Source organism: Pinus tabuliformis, chromosome Q (genome assembly GCF_031772625.1).
Source record: "Pinus tabuliformis cultivar Carrire ecotype Pingquan chromosome Q, CPIR1, whole genome shotgun sequence".
Classification (NCBI taxonomy): domain Eukaryota; kingdom Viridiplantae; phylum Streptophyta; class Pinopsida; order Pinales; family Pinaceae; genus Pinus; species Pinus tabuliformis.
The window spans coordinates 532,124,144-532,144,898 of record NC_142296.1 but is presented as its reverse complement, the minus strand read 5'-3'; the positions used below and the strand labels follow the sequence as shown (position 1 = coordinate 532,144,898).

The 20,755-nt window shown below is 38.3% G+C and overlaps 1 protein-coding gene across 1 annotated transcript in view; it reads left to right on the top strand.

Moving 5' to 3' along the window:
* Positions 1–20,755, top strand: part of LOC149220552 (uncharacterized) — a 224,277-nt gene that overhangs the window by 154,196 nt on the left and 49,326 nt on the right. Inside the window, exon 6 of the mRNA XM_089384799.1 lies at positions 10,936–11,007. Within this exon, the coding sequence (XP_089240925.1) occupies positions 10,936–11,007 (72 nt within the window). The remainder of the gene's footprint in view (positions 1–10,935; positions 11,008–20,755) is intronic.

Here is a 20,755-nt window from a genome sequence, read left to right as displayed (position 1 = left end):
ACTTCCTCTATGAGGCTCTGCGCAAGCCCTTGCACAACCTCCTATAGAATAAACTCGGCCTCCTCCCACTGCCTCTCTAAAACTGGAAGCTTCTCTAGAAATCTGCTAATTTGCTCCTCTGCCACCTGTTACTCGATCACTGGCTCAATCTCTCTGTTGAATCACCTACTACTAGAAAATCGAACTACCTTGATCACTGAGTATCTGAAACTGGTGTCACCTCCATCAGCCCCATCGAACTCCTCTTATAATCTCCAGTTGGATCACCAATGACCACAACTTAATCCTCATCGATCCCTGAGATAATTTCTGAGTTGATCCATGTGAGTTTCAAGAGAATTCTCACCTTTCTCAATTAATTCCCATTAATTAACCAATTTTCCTTACCTAAACTTGGGAAAAATTTCAATGATGGTCAATTAATTTAATTGAGTTATCTCTAGGTGGAATTTCCAGAAAAGTTTTTTGGGTTTTGGTGATCTCTTGTGTTTTAGCTTCTCCAGAAAGTTTGAGACTAGAACACCATTCGATGCTACAAAAACTAACACTCGGTATTTCCAATAGTTTGACTTGTCAAATGTCATTGGGCAATGTCTAATGAAGATTTTGTGTAAAATACTAAGCCAAATAAAAGCCAAAAAGGTTATAGGTGAAGAGTAAATAAAAAGGTAAATAGCCAGAAAAATAAGTAACACCCGAGCTATGCCACCTCATTGAAAAACCTTTACCCCCAAGTCCTATGCATTAATAATGCATATATAAAGAAATGACTAAGAAATCAAAGAAAGAAAGAACATATAAAAGATGGGGTAGTGAAACAATGTGCCAAGGTAGTAACTCTTAAGTAAGGCTTCCTCTTATAGGTTTACATGTGGAATTAATGAAAATTTTGAGCTCTAGAAAGCTATTTGGACAAGATAGAGGACCTTTACATCATCATACATGATATTAAGCATCAAATTATGAAGTTCCCTTTGCTTTTCCATAAATTATCCATCGCATTTACCTACTTCTAACTTAGTGATCTAGGAAATACCTCTTTTCATATGATTCGTTACATGTAATTAGGTTTAATTTTGTCCTCTTGTGGTAAAACTTAGGCAAATCTTAAAATTAACTTATGTTATGATGTTGTTAGAAGAGATCACTTGGCGTGCATTATTTGATAACTTGTATAAAGGGGTTAGGCTTACCACTATGAGTGGGTGTCTTGCCATGGGATCTGTGTACCAACATATAGACATGTATATATACATTGGAATCTATGCCATTGTTCTTGGGATTGATGGCATTTCTTTGGGATGTGTCATTAAATTGGAATACATGACAGTGCCTTGGATGATGATAGGGACTCCACATCATCTTCAAATTCCACGTGGGTCATTCTTGGAGGGCACACTTGCTTTCATTGACATATATTCCCACATATGCGGCTTATTGTGCCTTGGTGTTCACAGATGTTAGGTTGTTGAGATTGTTGGGGTCAATCATGAGGCTGTTATAGGTTATGATGAGGTGGCTATATTGCACTGGACCATTTCATGAGTTAGTAATGAGGTTGTTGAGGTAGTTATGATCCTATTTGACCACACCTTCATTGGAGCACCTCACTTATTGTGCCACACATGCCAACTATCATGTCCCCTTTGTTGAAGGGCACATCTCCTTGATTGACTATTCTTCTACACTAAGATTTATTCCTTACTTCATGGAGGTGGTTAGGAGGGCACAATTGTTCTTGGACCCCATGTTGACCATTCATTTAATAGTTATGAGGTTGTTAGCTCACATTCAGAATGGCACACCACTTGTTGGATTATTTTATTGGCTTAGGATGATTTCAGGGCATGGTTTTGAAGGTGCCTCTTGTGTTTGTCCCTTGCTTAGGACTAGAGGTTGTATTAACACATGGTTTTATATCTAGCATGTGAATTTTCACTATGGTTTTATGAGGTGCCTTATATAGATGCGGAGGGCTCTTCTTCATTTGTAACTAGTTGGATAATAAGAGAAAAAATATTTGTCGCATTTTTGGCCTATATTGTTTGTCTATTTTGGTTTACCTTGAGGGTTTTTCTTGTCTAAGGCTATCAAGGGTGTTTGCACGTAACATGTTTTCTTAGATGAAAGAGCTAGCAAAGGGCCATAAGGGGAGTATATGCCATATTGGCTACGCATTTGCTACTTAGAGGAGCTTTGAAATAACTTTTCCTCCGTACTGGAAACTTGAAGCATCCAAGTATTTATTGGGGAATTTACTAGGTAATCTTAGTGGTTGCCTAGGCTCCTGGGTTTTAAAAGAAGGTTAAAACTTCAAGAGAGACCAAGTGTGACCCTACAACCCAAGTGGAAGTTAGGCATTGGTCTTCTTCATTTTCTTTGTCACCCACTTTAAACTCTTAATTTTTCCCTTGTACTTTGATGCAATCGAGGGTTGGATTAGATATTATTTGAATTCGATTAAAATTTTCAAGTTCACTAGATTAATACTTTTGTCATCTAGTTAGATTGAACTTGGTTTTGCAAATCATATGCATCTCAAAGCTTACCTTACACAAATTTGCTGTTGTTTCCCTTGGTTATGAACATCATATCATTTAAGAGGAATTTGATTAGATCTTGACGGTTTCAATTCACATAATTTAAGTAGATCTAGCAAATAACTCTCACATTGGACTAAATCAATGCTTTAATCAACCAAACATGGCCTCATCCGCAATCCAAAGTATATAAAACTGTGACTATCTTTTATATGGGTTCCTCTAGCTTAACTTTTGGTTTTTTCCCATTTATTATGTTTGGAGACAAATCATCATCTTCTAGGAGGATCACACTTTTCAAGATTGCATGTGAGTCATGGGAAGCTTGATTGGTTGGGTAAGCAAGGGTGGTTATATTCCCCAAACCAGGGATCAATACCCCCTAAGTGTGTGGCATTTTTAGTTGCCTCTAAACAATTAACCACGAGGGTCATCATAGCCGATTTGAGGGTTTCATATTTAATATTGCTGGAAATTGCTAGTTCAAGGGATAGATTTGAAGTCTCATTAGAAGATGTGTTCAACATCCTCCGCCCTCCCCCAACAAATGGATTGTGCAGTGGAATCCCCTCAATGGTGGTCACTCCTTGAAGGATGTCATCTACCATTGCATGGGCCCTGTTACCCACCATTTTGTGGGTGATATCCCTAGGAGAAATTTTTTCTCCAAGATGATCCTTAGCCGGCAGCCAGTAGCCCCTCGCAGCCACCAATTAGCTATTTGTGCCATTTCTCCGCCACCTGACGCAGCGATGTGGTCCCTCACCCATTTGTCATGATCTTATGTTTGAAGGTGGGCCTCCCAAACCTAAAGGTATGCCTTGTCATTTGGTAATTGAGTATTGTAGTTTACTTATCATGAAAACTTTTGGGCATGGATTAATGGGGGGATTCAGCGGAAAGAGTGGGCTAGGTATGTGCTCTTGTACCCTAAACCTCTTTTGGATGTTAACCTTGGACCCTAGTCCCGTAGGATCTCTTTTGCTGACCTTTGGGCTTTAGGGATGGTACTATGTGGGAAACCCTGATTTTGGTTGCGTGGTCCCGCTCCTTCATCCACATATATCACTCTCTTTCCACTCATTATAACCCCATTCATCATTCCTCCCACCTGGGTCCACATTCCTCCACTAGGTCCAAAAAGGGTTAGCCTTCCTCTCCCCTTTGCCCACACCCTGGGTCGGGCATGAAACGATGCCCAGAGGTTGATGCAGCTAAAAAGAAAAGAAACAACATAATTGTGCACATTCAGCAGGAAAATGTAGCACAAAATGCAAAATATGGCAGGGACAAACACATTTAGCATGTGGGCAAAAGCCAATACATGGAGCTCTACCCCATTTCCATGGCCATCACCTTGGTTCCTATAGGCCCTAGAGGAGCCTCCTCTATCATTCAGGAACCCATGATTGCCCCAACCCCTGGTGGGCAATGAACCGCCCCACCTTAAAGGGGGTATCCACTGCTATACTTTACAGATAATGCTCTTACTCCTTGAGCCCCGAGTAGTTAACCAAAGAAAAATCATAAAAGCAAAAGGCATATGAAGGGTTGAAAATGTTGAAGTTTCTAAGTCTACTTAGTTAGAAACCCTCCATGCACTTTATCTGATTTATTCCTACCTACTTATTATGTTACTTAACAAGTTATTTACAATGTAAATACTGAAAATAAACACTAGTGCATGCTCAACATATTACAGATCAACAACTAAAGGAAACAGAAACAATCACACCATATGACACCATTATTTTTGGACCAATGTCCTCGGAAAAACCCAATGTGGGAAAACCGGTGCAACTATCTGAGGGTTTTCTTATTAAGCAATATCATAGTACAATCTGTGTGTCGAAACTAGCCTACCCAACAAAGAATTTCCTTAGAAGTAATACCTCTCAGTTTCTGACAAATCACTTGGCTGAAACCCCAGATAATCCTCCCGGCAACTCCTCAGCACCAATCTGCCCCAAAAACCCCAACGTCAACCTCTCTCTAGACTGCGTCAACCCCTCTTTGCCCAACGCTAGCCCTGTGTCACCCCGGATGGGTCTGCATCAACCTTAAGAGGCCCTGCGTTAGCCCTATGGCCCTCCGCGTCAGTGACACTGGCCTCTTTGAGGCTCTGCGCAGCTCCCAGCTTCCTCTGCGTGGCCCTGCGTGAGTCTTGGGTGGCTCTGCGTCACTCTCCCCGGCTATTGCACTGCTCTCCCGGCACTATCTCTGCCTCTCTGTCTCTCTGTACTCAATGCCCCTCAGCTGCAACTCTCGATCACTAATTCTATCTCTCTTAGCAAACCCCGCTCTAGAGAATAGAATGACTGATCACTCTGGTGTACCCTCCAAGCGACCCTCAAGCCTCCTCTTATACTTTTCCTATTGAAATATCAATGGCCAAGATTAAGTCCCTAATCAATGGCTAAGATTAGATCTGGCTTGATCCATGTCTTTTGGACCATTCTAACACAGTTTCATATTAATACACATTAATATTTTATTTTCCCTAAGTTTAGACTTAGGGACTCCATTAAAAATATTAATTATTTTAATATCTCCTGAATTGTTTAGAATCTGCCCAAACCCTTTCTTGGTATTGGAGATCTCATGTGCCCTAACCTCTCCACCAAATTTCGTGGCTAGAGCACATCTGATGCTACCCCAAATCAACAGAAAAATCAAGGTTAGGGTAGGTCATGTACCACAATCTCTCCCTCCTATACATTATATACGCAGGTGTGGGCTTCCCCTTTATTAACTACCCTTGTACCTTGGCATGTGACCTAGGATTGCTCCCTCCATCCCCTACTCTGTTCCATCACTTTATAACATGCCACCACCATTTGAAGGAGGTACCCTGGACATATCATCCCCTTTAAAAGTAAAAACCACCTAATAGGGTAGTTGGTTAACCCCCTTGGAGCTTGGAGACGTTAATACATGCCAAAGCCCACTATGGAAGGGCATGCCATTATGAAGTGCCTACCTGTTATCCATGGTTTGTAAGCTCTTTAACTCGATTTCTTTGAATGACTTGTTGTATTGGAAGGCAAGGGGTCTTAACTCTCCAAAAGGCTACATTGGCACATGTAGGGTGTGTGTAGACAGTTGTGGGCCTTCACAATAGTAGACAACATTCTATGGATCACCAAAGATGTTCAGAGATTGCTCGAGTTTCATCTATTGGACGAGGAAGATGCACTTGGTTCACCATGCCTAGCCGACCCCACAGTTGTATCATGCACTTGGCAGATGACCTAAGACCTGTATGATGATGTGGCATCACTTACACCATCATCCAAGCCCTTGCAGATGGTCTACAAGCACCTTCGATCTATTTGGAGACCCATGGTGTTACTTGCGTGGCCCCACACCCATTGAGAGCACTACAAGTTTACTATTTGGAGAACAAGGGGCCAACCCCTTGTCCACTACTTTTGGGAGTCCTATTTCACATTTTTGGCACCTATGGACTTCATCGGTCCTCCTCTAAGGCCCAACAACATGTACTATTGATCATTCGACTTCTTGAAAGGCTTATTCTTTTGCTTATGAGCTAGTTTGGTGGGCTTGTCACCAAAAGTTAGCTATGCTGTACATTATTTTATTTTAGGGGCTAATTAGGCCTAATTAGCTACATCGAACTCATTAAAGTATATAAATACAAGTGATGTAAATTCATTTTAGCATCATCACTTGGTTTGGACTTGTATCTCTCTAAAGAACTTCGTTATCCTTCTTGGAGGACGAATTTTGGAGCATGGAATGAATTTTGATGTTTGGATTATTTTCTCGTCTTGGAGCTTCTTGATTGGCAAACTCATGATGGTTGGATATACTCTTAATACATGTAAGTGCAAGTTAATGCTATTTTCTCTTTCAATTTTTGTCACGTACATTGTTGTTGGGATTTTGCTATACTAGGGCTAATTTACTGCATCCATTTATGCGAAGTTGTGGAAATTCGGTTTCTAGATAGTGATGCTTCATGTATGAACCATTTATTATGAATGAATGTTCCTCCAGATGCTTCTTCTTTGAAATTCATATTGATAAGCCATCAATTTTGCAAAACGAAGTAGAAAGCTCTTGACGCTGTTTTTGCTACTGCCCTAATGCTATGTGAAGTTGTCTTTGAGGCCTCCTTGATATAAAAAATTCAATACACAGTCACAATTACTCTTGACTCCAAATCTCCCCAAAGGACTGGGCATTAGTCCACCATAGAGGTGATCACCTTAAACTTATTTTCCTTCTCTCACCTTTTCTTTTCTAGGTCTAGCCCTCTAGGTATCCTAGGGCATCATTTATCTTGCAAACCACCCACTGAAAAAATTCAATCTCTTGGCATCCTCTATGCTGGGGTTTCTCCTAGGCACCCTCCAATTTTGAAGCAATTCCGACAGTGGGATTGTGAGATACCTCAAGCCCTAGCCTCAAGATCAATCTTGCCCTTGGTTTCCTTAGGCTAAAGACCTCATTGGGATCCTCACATTGTCTTGCACTAAAAATTCTTCCTTTGATCCCTTTCTCCCTCCGAAATAGGTCAAGCATATCCTCAGTTGCTAACCCCTCCCCCCTTGACCTAACCCCGAATCCACTTGGTCTCGTGTGGTCCCATACGCTATTAAGGATAATCCTTAAAGGATCACTTGGAATCCAAGCTTTCATAAGAATCTCACGGCCTAGGGACCTCGACTATAAGATATATACCCTAAATCTAAACTTTGAAATTCATCTTAAGCCCTTCCTTGAGAGCTTGCAACCTTGCCTTCCCAAAGCAAACAAGCCATATATTTGAGGCTCTCTTGTGAATAGGCTTCCAGGATCACCCCTCACCCTATCGTTGGTCCATCTATTTCGTGATCCTTATCATAACGAGTCCTCTCCCATTGGTGAAAGTCCATAAAGAGCAGGGAGCCTTGGCCCAGGTGACAGTGGGCTATTGATCCATTGTTGCCCTTAGCCTAGTAGTAGCCCTTCAAGGATCCCCAACCCTTGCTAGTTTGAGTGGTAACATGCCCTTTTACAATGGTTGACGTCTCCAACAATTAGCCCACATCTTGGTCCTTTGTTCCCTTTGGCCATCTAGAACATGATTTCACATCAACTCTGTCTTTCACACAGCATTGAGATCTTCAGCCTCTAGCCTTATTATTGTACCATTGGTTTTACGCTATCCACTATCTTATCTTTTTGCTAGACTTCTGGGTTATAACTGTTATCTAGGTATGTAGTATGCTTCCTTCTTTTCATTGATATGGGAGTTGCTTTCACACTCCTGCAGCATTTAAACTGGATATACCTGTTAGCCTCCACTTTTGTGGTCATTTGTTGGACATTAATAAGACTATCTTATCTTATTTGATAGAAAAGAGAGAACTTGCTTGGATGGTTATACTTGGTTTTTGGTGACTATGAAATCTAATTTGGCAGTTTTGATCTGCAATTATAGACTATGAAAATCTGTGGTTTTGGAGTTTCTGCATGGTTCTAACTGTCAATAGCCAGCAATCTGTGGATCATTCTGCCCATAAACATTTCTTTTTAGTTAGAAGAAAATTGTTTATAGCGGAATAAAAATCTCTTCTTTGAGTGCCTTTAAAACAAGTTGTTCAAAGAACCAGAGGTGGAGGATGTTGGAGTTCAAATTCTCATTTTTGGAAAAGGCTTTGATATTTGTTCTGGTTTCTTTACATTCAACAGTTTGTGATACGCTGGATCGATTTAAATTTGTTTGGTTATGGTGATAAGCTAAGTCACATGACACGAGGACACAGAGGACACGTTTTATATATATATATATATATATATATATATATATAGATATATATTGATCCATATTAAATTGCAGGCTGCAGCTTATCTAATCAAATTAAAATATAATTACTTCAAAGTTCATAGTTCATTTAAAAAAAAAAAATAGAATCAGAATTTAGAAATTAGAATGTGATATGCTTGGTCTTGATTCAGATCCAACTGTGTTTTTGGGGGTCAATAATGAAACAAAGATTATAAATTTATAGATATGTACTTTGATATTAAACTGTTAAACAGTAGGTACACTGCATGCTAGCTCTTTTGATATAATCATAACCAGAACAAATTTGATTTCAAAAACCAAAGAAAATTAATAGCTCGAATGAAAACCTAGTGGGTTGAAAATCGTCTGACATAATCATTATTATATTATTGTAACATTTGATTAGATGACAGTGTGTCTGAGTAGACTTATTTATATTTGTATACCGGCCCCGGAATTTGACAGTGTAAGCTGCACACGGAATGGTATTAAGCTAAGTTACCAGGATTCGGATACGGATTCGGATCCGGATCCGGATTCGGATACGGATCCGCTAGTTTTTTGAAAAGCCAGGATCCGGATACGGCAAGTACAAACAATATAAAATATTTTATAATTTGTAAAAAATAAATTTATATAAAAATAAAATAAAAACATATATTAATTTTTAAATATATAATTTTTATATAGAGTACCTATAAAAATAAATATTAGATATATTAGATAAATAGTATCAGAATTAATATATTATTTATAAATATTAATTAAATTTGTATAAAATAAAAAAATTATAATCTCTGTTTAAAATTTTAAATATAAAACTTCTATATAATATTTTTAAAATAATTATTAATTTCAGATGGAAAAAATAATTATTAATTTAATATATTAAAATTAATGTATCATAATATTGAAACATTAATTACTAGTTATTATATTTAAATTAAAATAAACTTACTTTATGAAACTTTTAAAATAAACCTATAATTTAATAGTTATTATATTTAAATTAATTGAAGTTACTTTATAGAACTTACTTCATCAAATTTCTAAAATAAACATATAATTTAATTAGAATATCCCAACATCCGTATCTTATAATCTTGAAATAAAGTTTATACAATGGTTAACCGCAGGTTTATAAATTTGAAATTAATGAACTCCCTTGTTAATTATTCCCACGGCTGATTTTTCCAATATAGCGTTATTCATCAGCTGACATTTTCTTTCTGGAATTCTGCGCTGAGATATAATTTGAAAATATGTGCTGACGTCAAACCATATTACACACAGATTAATGAACTCCCCCACAGATTAATGAACTCCCGCACGGCTGATTTTTCCAATATCGAGTTATTCATCCACTGATATTTTCTTTCTAGATTCTGCGCTGAGATTTAATTTGGAAATATGTGCTGACGTCAAACCATATTATAGACAGACAAATGTTGGGCGGGGCGGATCTTCGTGGATCCGGATCCGGATCCGTCTCTGATCCGGGGATCCGCGGATCCAGCCGCTGGGCCTGAAGGATCCGGTAACATAGGTATTAAGACACCATAATAGTTAAGGTATTTTAAATAGAGAGAGAAATAGTGTAGTAATCAGGCAGATGATACGTAGCCATACCTTGTGGAGAACCCTTTGGGAAGCCACATTTTCTGGCAGAACCAGATATACAGTTTCCCTCAACTGTACATATATTGTTTAACTAGAACTGGTTTGCTAGATAGGAAAGAAGAGGGAAAATCCTAGGTGTAGAGAACTGTCACCTGTGACAATGGACATCTTATTAATTATAGCCTCAGGCCCTCAGCTAGTCATTGTTACAAATAAAACGCATTTTCAACGGGCTTGCCACTTAAGTTTTAACTGCATCTATGCCATATGGTCTACGACTTACCTGAACCACACACACGCTGCCAAGTTGCCAAACTTTCCAGCGACCAAACAGCTCCAAGGAGGTGACTCAGCTTCACACGATGATTATACAGTGACGGAGAGCGATGGCATCGGAGGAAAATAGCAAAAGAACCCTGAAAAAATAATTACGTGGGCTTTAAAGCTATTGATTTCGTGGGGTACTTTTTCAACTGGAGAAAAACGTTAGGGCAATGTTTTTTAGACTCAGAAAACTCGTTTTCCATTACTAGGACACGAAGAAAACGACAAAATACGTTTTATGTTTTCCAAGGCACATTCAAAAACGTTTTCGACACGTTTTAGGGCGTTTTTCGTGTCCGACACGTTAAATACGGGACACGAGACCTTGGAGGATGTGTCCTGTGACTTAGGTGATAAGAAATCAGCCTACCCTTGTGAAATTGAATCAAAACTTTTGTCAATATTAAATGCTGACAACGATCAATGAAACTTTTATTGACTTTCATGTATATTCTTTTGGTTACATTAACTATTACAATGTCAGCTATTTGTTACCTTGGACCAAATTGTTTGCAGTGTTTTTGTGATTATCTTGTGTTAAGGTCCAGAAATATCCTCATTGCATGCATAGATATAGTACAATATGCAGTATTGAACTTTTAGTAAATTATTCTGGATGATTATTGAAAGTGTATTTGTTTGTTGTTCTTGCAGTGGAAGCTGCATTTGTTTGAGATTGAACAGGAGTTAAAGCTGGAGCCTTTGATAACATATGTTTTGTATGAGGTATACATCCTACTGGTCCTTTTTGGTTCATAAAAGCGTTAATCTTAAGATCTTACTCTTATTTTGTCTTTTATAATAAGATTCTCACGTGCTAGTCTTTTCTTGTTCCTTTTTATGCTTTAAGATCTTTATTGCATTTTAATCAGAATAGTTGTTAAATTGCTAAAATGGTAATATTTTTCATTCAATAGTTCCTTTAGTTGTGTTGTAAGCCTTTTATGGATTTTGAAATTTTGATGTGGAAGGAAATCATGAAGAATATCCAGTTGACCTGGATAGTCATGTAAAAGCTTTGCTGGTAAATTTGATGCTTGTGCTGATTTTTTTTTTTTTTTAATATGGACAGTATATTGTCACCTGGATATTCCTGTAAAGGCTTTGCTGGTAAGTTTGATGCTTATGCTGAATTTTTGTAATATGAACAGTATATCCGAGTCACCTTGACTTCACCTCTGGAGGGTCATGCCCCAAAAATGGCTGTCTATTTTGAGTACTTTCTGGATTTGAGAGAAGGTCCCATTATCCAACTTCTGTACATACAAAGATATTGGATGCATGCCCTTAGAATCCCCCTTTGTTTTGGGTGGGCTCCTGTAGATTCTGAATTGGGACATACCACAGTTGAACAGATGTCGCTAGTTATGCCAGTTACACAAGGTGGTAGAGGTGGAGGAGTATCTCATTTTCCAATGCCCCATCTATTATGTTGTGATCTGAGGGAGATATCACTTCGTTTTGGAACTTGGGGGACTACCTTTCCACTTTTTTTTCTACCTCGACCAGAGATGCCTTACTCTCTTCATGAGGGAAGTATTTAAATATAGATCTTAGTGTCAATGTGTCCTGTCACAGATGGAGTACTTTAAGAGGATCACCTTATAATTTCTGGCTGTCTTGTATGATTCCGGCAACAAGTGGAAGGCAGACATCCATGATACTTGAAATTTTGGATTGCTGCGACCTTGGGTTTCCTCTTGAACCCCTAGGGAGGTTGACCAACCTCCTTAAGTCCATGATGGTGCTCTTCAGGAGGATCACCTCATAATTTCCTGTTGTCTCGTATGATTGTGGGAACAGGCAGAAGGCAGACATCCATGGTACTTCAGATTTTAGATTGCTGCAATGTTGGTTTTCCTCTTTTTCCTTTTGAATCCTTGGGAGGTTGACCAACCTCCTTGAGTCCCATGAGGAGCCATCCATACACTATTGGATTGATATACATAATACATCAACTCTAGGCATCTCCAGAGTTGGGTTCCTTTGATTTAGCATGCTACTCCTAAAGTTTGTTTTCACAGCCAACCTTCCATTTGAATTTTGGAGTATCTTCCCAGTTCCCACGTTCCTGGATGTCAAGAGAGTTGGGATTCCTTGCACTTGTGCTTGTTGGAAAATGTAACTAGTTTCAGTCTTCATAATTTGTACTGTTATGTATTTTATGTAAATGCAAAAGAAAAGAAAAAGAACACTTATTATTTTTTTTCTAGACTAACATGTTCTTCATGCTTCTAGGTTTTTGAGTCAAAGAGTCAAAGTCCTATTTTGGACCTATTGTAAAGAAAAAGGAAAAATATTTTTTAAGTTGTAACTTTTGGTCAAAAATCCCTCTAGATGCCAAGTTGGCCTACCTATCAAGCCAGTCCTGCCCCAATGGACATGTCTATTCGCACCCCTCTGGACAGTATAAATAGAGGCAAGATGGAGCTCATTTGGAGACACACACTTGATGATTTGTGATCTGAAATATCGAAGAAAGGACAGGGAATAAGTGGAGGGCCAAAGTATGAAAGAGGAGGTTTTTCTTCTTGAGCCAGAATTTATGGAAACTCTGCCTTGGTACATTTCTTGTTACTAGTCCTTGATGATGGATTTGCTGTGCAAAAAGGAAGGTTTGATAGGGCATCTAGAGGGTGAAGTTTTCTGTGGTTTTCGGTCTTGGATATCTCACTTTGATCTGATTCTATAAGAAGAAAATATTTTTTAGTTTTCCCCTTGGAGGGTTTTTGCCTTGGCTTGGAGCCTATATCTTGTGTTCTCTGTTTTTGTGATCTTCATATTTTTAATGTTTGGTAATTGCTTGATGAAAGAAGAATATAATAAGATAATGCCAACAAATTCACAAGTAACTATCAGAGAAGGAGAAAAACAAATTTAATTTGCAAACCTAGTATTTCTCCAACAATGCTCCCCCTAGGATCATGCAACTAACCCCTTTTTGTGTCTATCACTCCTTGTAGGATATCACACTAGTGCATTGGCACTTTCACAATTATGGATGACTTCAGTCAGGACCTTTTATTTGGGTCACCTTACTCATCCTTGGCAACTAGTTCTAGTGCTGGTGGGCCTTGACATCCTCTCTTCTAATGTTCAACACCGAGGCTTATGAGTTTCTGGCAATTTTCATGCACTTGGACCTTATTTTATATCTTCTCTTAACTAGACACTCGGTTCATCTTTTTTCTTTCTATGTTGATCTAGGAGTTGCTTTCATACTCCCATTCTGTACCTACATTGCATGTACTCTTCAATGCCATTGATGTAAAGTATATTATGTAATATATGCTAATATAATACATACAAATAATATCAATATACATTAATTAAATATAAAATAGTAGTCAAAGGATGTGAGTTCTCATGCACGTCACCATTGAATGTATTTTGTACAAAACATCACGTTCTAGAAATTTCTGACGTGCTCTAGTACCATGTCTAAATTCTTGGAATTCATAATTCCGAAATTTCACCTCTTAACTAGAGTTGTCCTGCAATTTAACCGTTTGAAAGTTTAGCCTCGGGACTCTTATGAATATAAAACAATGGGATGGGACAATATTTAAATTTTTAACAATCCAAACTTCTAGGCAATCTAAAGGGAAAAGATACCGAAGTGTTCCGAAAAGTTTCATCCCTATAGAGCAATATATTCATGCAAGAACCAGATCAGAAAACGCTAGTTTACAACAATAAAACGAGCCTTATCATCTTTAAGACAACACTAAATCACTCAACATAATTTCCCTATACTTGTGTCAAATCAATGAGACATATATATAGTATAGCTGTAAGCTACAAAGCATGGCTAACATAGATGGCTGAAAATCAAATCTACAATTTGCATAGATATTGGACAGCTGAAAAATTCATTAATATGCATAAGGTGAAATTGTTGTACATACCATAGCCTTATAACAAGGCTAGTACAATTATTGGCTCTACAAAACCTGATCTTAACTAAGGGGCTTCAACATGCATGAATCATTCAAACAAGTCTTCCAAGCTAAGTTGCAGGAAACGTGGGGGTAGGGGTCGTTCCCCCCCTGAAACGGAAACGAAACTAGGAAACGCGTACCGTATGGCCTGGAAACGCATTTCCGGCCGTACTGGCACGTTTCCCGAAACGGAAACGTGGCAGTACGGCCGGAAACGCGTTTCCAGGCCGTACGAGCCACGTTTCCCTAATTTAATGTGTTGTTTTTTAATTTTTTTTTTTTTAATTGGTTTTTTAATTTTTTTTAGGTTTCCAGAAAATTCTAGAAACCTATTCTAAAGTTATAAAAGAGCAGTTTGTCTCATTCTCTCATCACACTATTCAGCAAGTCGTTTCTCTTGGAGACTGGCAGTTGTTTCAGCTAGGGTGTTTTGAGCAGTGAGCAAAGTAGATTTCAGCAGCAAGAGAAAGAGATTTCAGCAGGAGATTTCAGTAGCAGCAGATTTGGCTCAGCTACAGCCATATTTCTCTTCTCTTTTCTGGCATTTCGGGGTAGTCTCAGCCACAGAAAATTAATTTGGGTAAGCCACATTCATTTTTTTAGTTTTTTCTTACTATTTCTTCAATTTTTCTAGGGTTTAGGCAGCCAAAAATATGAAAAACGTTTTTTATTTATAGATTTGTTTTTTAAATTTATTTTTGCAGCAGATTTGGCTCAGCTACAGCCATATTTCTCCTCTTTTCTGGCATTTTAGGGTAGTTTCAGCCACAGAAAATTAATTTGGGTAAGCCACATTCATTTCTTAGTTTTTTCTTACTATTTCTTCAATTTTTCTAGGGTTTATACAGCCAAAAATATGAAAAACGTTTTTAAATTTTATTATTTACAGATTTGTTTTTTTAATTTATTTTTGCAGCAATGGCTTCCAGCCAAAGTGCAGCTGCAAGTGCAAGCCCTAGGGCCAACCCAAGGGCTGAATATTATCCTCTTTGGAGGCATGTGACGAAGCTTCAAAGATGTGGAGGTGGTGGCTCATGGGAATGGCGATGCAATCTTTGCAATAATATGTGCAAGGGCTCCTACCCGAGAGTGAAGGCGCATCTATTGCATGGAGGAGGACAGGGGATTTCAGGTTGCACAAAAACATCAGATCCGTTGGCAAGGAGGGCATATCAAAGAGATCAAGATGAGGCAGATGGTACTAAGAGAAGGCATGATGACCTTACTCAAGCTCCATCTAACATTGAGCCAAGGATTGTCGCTGAAGCAAGAAAGAGGAGAGCTAGTCACACTCAACAACATGAACAACCAGCACCCAAAAATACCAGAGGCCCAGGGGCATCCCCTTCAGTTCAGGATAGCAGAATTGCTAGATTGGTGAATGTGCAAGCAAGAGAAGAAACTGATTCCAGAGTGGCTAGGTGCATTTATGCATGTGGTATCCCATTCAATGTTGTTCGCTCTCCTTACTGGCAAGATATGATAAGGGAAGTTAACAAAGCTCCTCAAGGGTACAAGGGGCCCAACTATGAGAAAGTCAGAACCCAGCTTCTCAAAAATGAGAATGACCTTGTCCCTCCGGGGGCAAGGCTTTTGCTTTTCTTTTCTTTGTTGCACGCTCAGCGCCATGACTGGTCTGCTAAGCTCATTTTAGGTCCAATTCGTTCTTCCTGGAGTAGCTCTGGGGTTACCATAGTCTCAGATGGTTGGACAGATATGAGGCGCATACCATTGATAAATATCATTGCCACTTCCCCCAAAGGAGCAATGTTTATCAAGGCAGAAGACTGCTAAGGAGAGGTGAAAGATGCACAGTACATTGCTGATGTTATTATAAAAGCTATTGAACAAATAGGGCCTAACAAGGTGGTGCAAGTTATCACGGATAATGCACCGGTTTGCAAAGCTGCAGGTTTAATTATTGAGGGGAGGTATGACCACATCTTTTGGACACCATGCATTGTCCATAATCTGAATCTGATCTTAGAGGAGATCGACAACAAAGTTTCCTGGATAAAGGAACTCACAGGGGAAGCAAGGGAGATTATCAAATTCATCACCAACCACCACTAGTCTCAGGCCATATTTCGAGAGTACTCCAAATTGGAGTTGTTAAAAGTTGTTGAGACAAGATATGCCTCAAACTTCGTGATGTTGCGCCGCCTTGTTGAGGTTAAGCATGCATTAGTTTCTATGGTGGTGAGTCAACTTTGGATTGAGTGGAGACAAGCAGATTCAGAGCGGGGATCTATGGTGCGTAGATTGTGCCTTGATGAGGATTGGTGGAGCAAGGTAGATTTCTTGCTAAAGTTCACAACCCCTGCATTTTAGCTTCTCCGGAGTGCTGACACTGACCAACCTTTCTTGGGAGAGGTATATGATGGCATGGATTCCATGGTTGAGAAAACTATGGAAATCATTTCGCAGGAGTCTCCACAACTTTTGTCTGTTGATGATCATTTTGCTGGTTTGATCAAGAAAATCATTGTTGACAGGTGGAACAATTTCAATACACCATTGCACACTTTAGCACATGCTTTGAACCCCAAATTTTATGATGAGGAGCTTATTGCTAAAAGCAATGGGAAGAGGAAGGCACCCCATAAGGATAGAGAAGTGGCTACTGGGGTGAAAAAAGCACTTATGAGAATGTTTCCTTCTCATCTACATAGGGAGGTAAAGGAGGAATTTGCCAGTTTTGCTGCAGGAATAGATGATTATGCAGATATATCAGCTTTGGAGGAGAGAAGCACCATGAATCCAGTTAGGTGGTGGATTTGTCATGGAGCAAATGGTGTACATTTGCAAAACCTTGCCATTCGTATTCTTTCACAAGTGGCAAGCTCTTCATCAGCAGAAAGGAATTGGAGCACTTATGGTTTTATTCATTCTGTGAAGCGCAATAGGTTGGGCTCACAGAAAGCAGAGGATCTTGTTTATGTGCACTCCAACCTTTGCCTTGCATCTCGTAGGGGTCTAGAATACAACAGTGGTCCTTCTAAAGAATGGGATGTGGATGCAGAAAATCCTGATTTGGATCTCTCTCTTGCTGCCCTGAATATTGAGGCCGAATCTGGAAGTGGAATTGGTGCATCATCTTTTTCAGCACCACCATCCACTGTTGAGCATTGTGCTGCTTCTATTTTTGACGAGGATTGTTATGATGAGGATTAGTCTTTTGTGACTTGTCTCTATAGTTCTTGCAGCCTTATAGTCTTTATTGTACTTGCAGCCTCATATACTAATATAAATAAAGGCTGATTTTGGATTTTCCTATATTTTTATTTTCATTATGTGATCATTCATGACTCATGAGTAAATGTGATGTAAATTTAATCTTAATGTTTAAATGTAATAAATTATAATCATATAACGTAAATGTATCATTAATGCTTTATGATTGCACATATATATATATTAATAATTTTTAAATATTTTTAATATATATATATATATATATATATATATTCGTGTTTCCCCGTTTCCAAAATTTGGGGAGGTTGCGTTTCGTATCGCTTCCCGTTTCGGAAACTCGTTTCCGTTTCCCCGTTTCGTGCAACTTAGCTTCCAAGCCAAGACATCCTCTTTTTCTCCTTTTTTACCAAATACACCCTAAGGTTTCATCTGAAAACCCTAATCTCAATTTTCCAAGGGGTAAAACCCTAACCCTAGACTTCAAGAAACTCTAAGAAGATAAAACTCTAGTGACTCCAATAGAGAGGGGGGTAGAGAGAAATCAAGTATGAATGAAGATCTAAGAGAGAGAAGATGACTAGTGAGCTCCACTTGATCACATCTCTAACACAAGAGTGATAAGCATAATTAGCTATAGTAAATATGAAAGAAGGATCCTCCCCTTCCTTTTTATATATGGGAGGCCAATAATACAATGTCGACCCATACCCTTACAAACAACCTACAATAAACACATGTAGCTCACACTAGTGAAGTGCTCCACTCTAAGGGTACACATGTCAAGCTCCAAGCTAACATTGTACACAATAAGGGATCCAAGATGATGTGCGTACACAAGGCATGTCCACATACTTATGTCACAAGCATATATGGACTACTTGTACTCGTACCTGAAACGCGCCAAAATGCCAAAATGTCACTGAAACGCGACCAAAATGCCTAGGTGGCATTTCCTGATTTGGAAATGCTACTGAAATACTCTCGAAATGTTTCAATGGCATTTTGGCCCAAAGCTGTCTCATTTATGCCCAAATTTGCCCTATTTCCGTGATTTTTTTGCTTCTGCGGGCTAACTCAGGCAACCAAAAAGCGTGTGGGGCCCTTATATGGCCAAAAGAGATTTAATCTACCACTAAATTTTATCTCTAATCACTCCACAAACTAATTTATATTTAATCAATCAACGCTCTAGTTTTGCTAAAAAAACACCTTGTTCTATTTTTGTTAATGAAGATGAGGATGCGGTTATATGATATGTAATTGTACTTATCGTCAACTCATGTTTTATTTCATTTTCAACATATATAGCCATGTATAAAGGTTAATTTTGTTGATATTGTAGCTTTGAAGGTGATTCTGCATAGATAAGGTGCCATGACATGCAGCGAATCACCTTAATTATTTCCTACGACAATTAATTAATGAATTTCCTAAGTCAAGACTTTAGACGACAATTTAATTTAATTCAAAGTGAACAACAAATTAAGTCATAGTTGTTGATTTCAATGAGTCGAGATCTAAGCTCAACCATTGATAGTAGGGATTTTTCTTGAGATTAGGGTTTGATCTTCTTAATAGTAGGTTTGAGCCAAAGGAGACACACATTTGATTGTCACAAGTTGGAATTTATTGGAGTGTAGTATTTGGCAGCAAGAGCGAGAAAAGGCTAGATCGAGCCAGCTAGAGCCTAGATCAGGGCAACCAAGATCAACAAATGTTGAGAAACCAAGTACTAGATAACTTAATGCTTGATTACTCTTTCTTGATAATTACTTTTGAATGTTAGCTATCTTTTTATTACTTTTATGTTCTCTTCATCAAACAATTATACAAATGTTCAAAGCATAAAGATCACAAAGAGACAGAAAACCAAAAATTAGGCGCCAAGCCAGGGCAAAATCCCATAAGGGGGAAAACCCAACAATCCTTCTCTTATAGAATCCGATCAAAATGAGATATCCAAGACTAAAGACCAAGATCAAAACAACCACAAAGATTCCAAGTCAAACCCTCCACCAAGTCTCCTCCAATAGTCAAAGTCAACGTTGGTCAACCTTCTCCAAATCTAGTCAAACTTTAGATTCCAACCTCACAATAGAGGTTGAATTTTGGCCCTGCAATACGACAAAAATTGCCTCAAAAAAATTTGCACATGTGAACAAAATTAGTGCAAAAAACCTTCAATATTTCTCTCTCCTTTGACTTGCTTCTCTCTCTTTTCACTTCAATTCCTTTTATTTGTGACTAATCGTAGAAATAGATAGATTATGATATGAAAAATGAATGTTTCTCCAAGAGGTCGACTTGACTTTTATATGTAGGTGTCTAGGAGGGTCAAATAGGTGCCACATAGGCCGACTTGTCCAAGGAGGGTCAACTTGGTCTTTGTGTTGACTTTTGACTCACAAATAAAACTCAAGTTCTTTTGTTACAAAAGTCCAAATGGGACTTGACTCATATATATTTTATTTTTGACTCATAATAAATTCTTTTTTACTCTTTTGACTGTCTAAGCATGAAGAACATGCTTTGACCAAGATAAAATAATAGTAATAATGAATATGGAGTTACATTACATTATGACTACAGACACTAGTTACAATTTGAACACTCCCTCTTAACTAGGGAGGTATTCATAATGAGTCAACATGATATTCTCAAGTTGAAATATTCATATAAGAAAGGATCCTGATTAATACACATCAATGATGATTTACATCATCATAACCGACATTGTCAAAATACCAAGGCCTTGACAAGTATGCTCTATCTCTGCACCAGATCAAAGCACAATAAATTTGGACACCACTGCCTCTCAAGGCACATACCCTACTTGGGTGTTCCCAAGGTATAACCTCACATAACCATTTCCTAATCCAAGGAAAAGTACGTCCTCTAGACCATTCTTTACCAAGTCCATGTATCCAACTTAGGATGTTAATCCTAGTCAACCCCATGTTACTTGGGAGCGGGAGTGGGAGCGACCATTTTCAGAAGCTCCCGGTTTGGGAGCGAATCCGGGAGCGATTTTTTAAAAATATATATATTTTTTATATTTTTTAATTTTTGATACATATATGTCAACAAAAACATGTAGAATGATGAATTAGACATAAAAAACATAAAAAAACATAGATTGATCATTGAACCATATCACATCAATCATCTAGAAATTATAATCGTCATCAACCATGTCCACAAGTTAGTAAAATACATATTACAACTGCAACATATTGAGTCTTATAAATCATGATTCATCAAATTCAATATTAAAGTTTCAACTTCAAGCTTTCAGAATTGAAAATTCAATAACATTTATCATCATTGATCACCAAAGT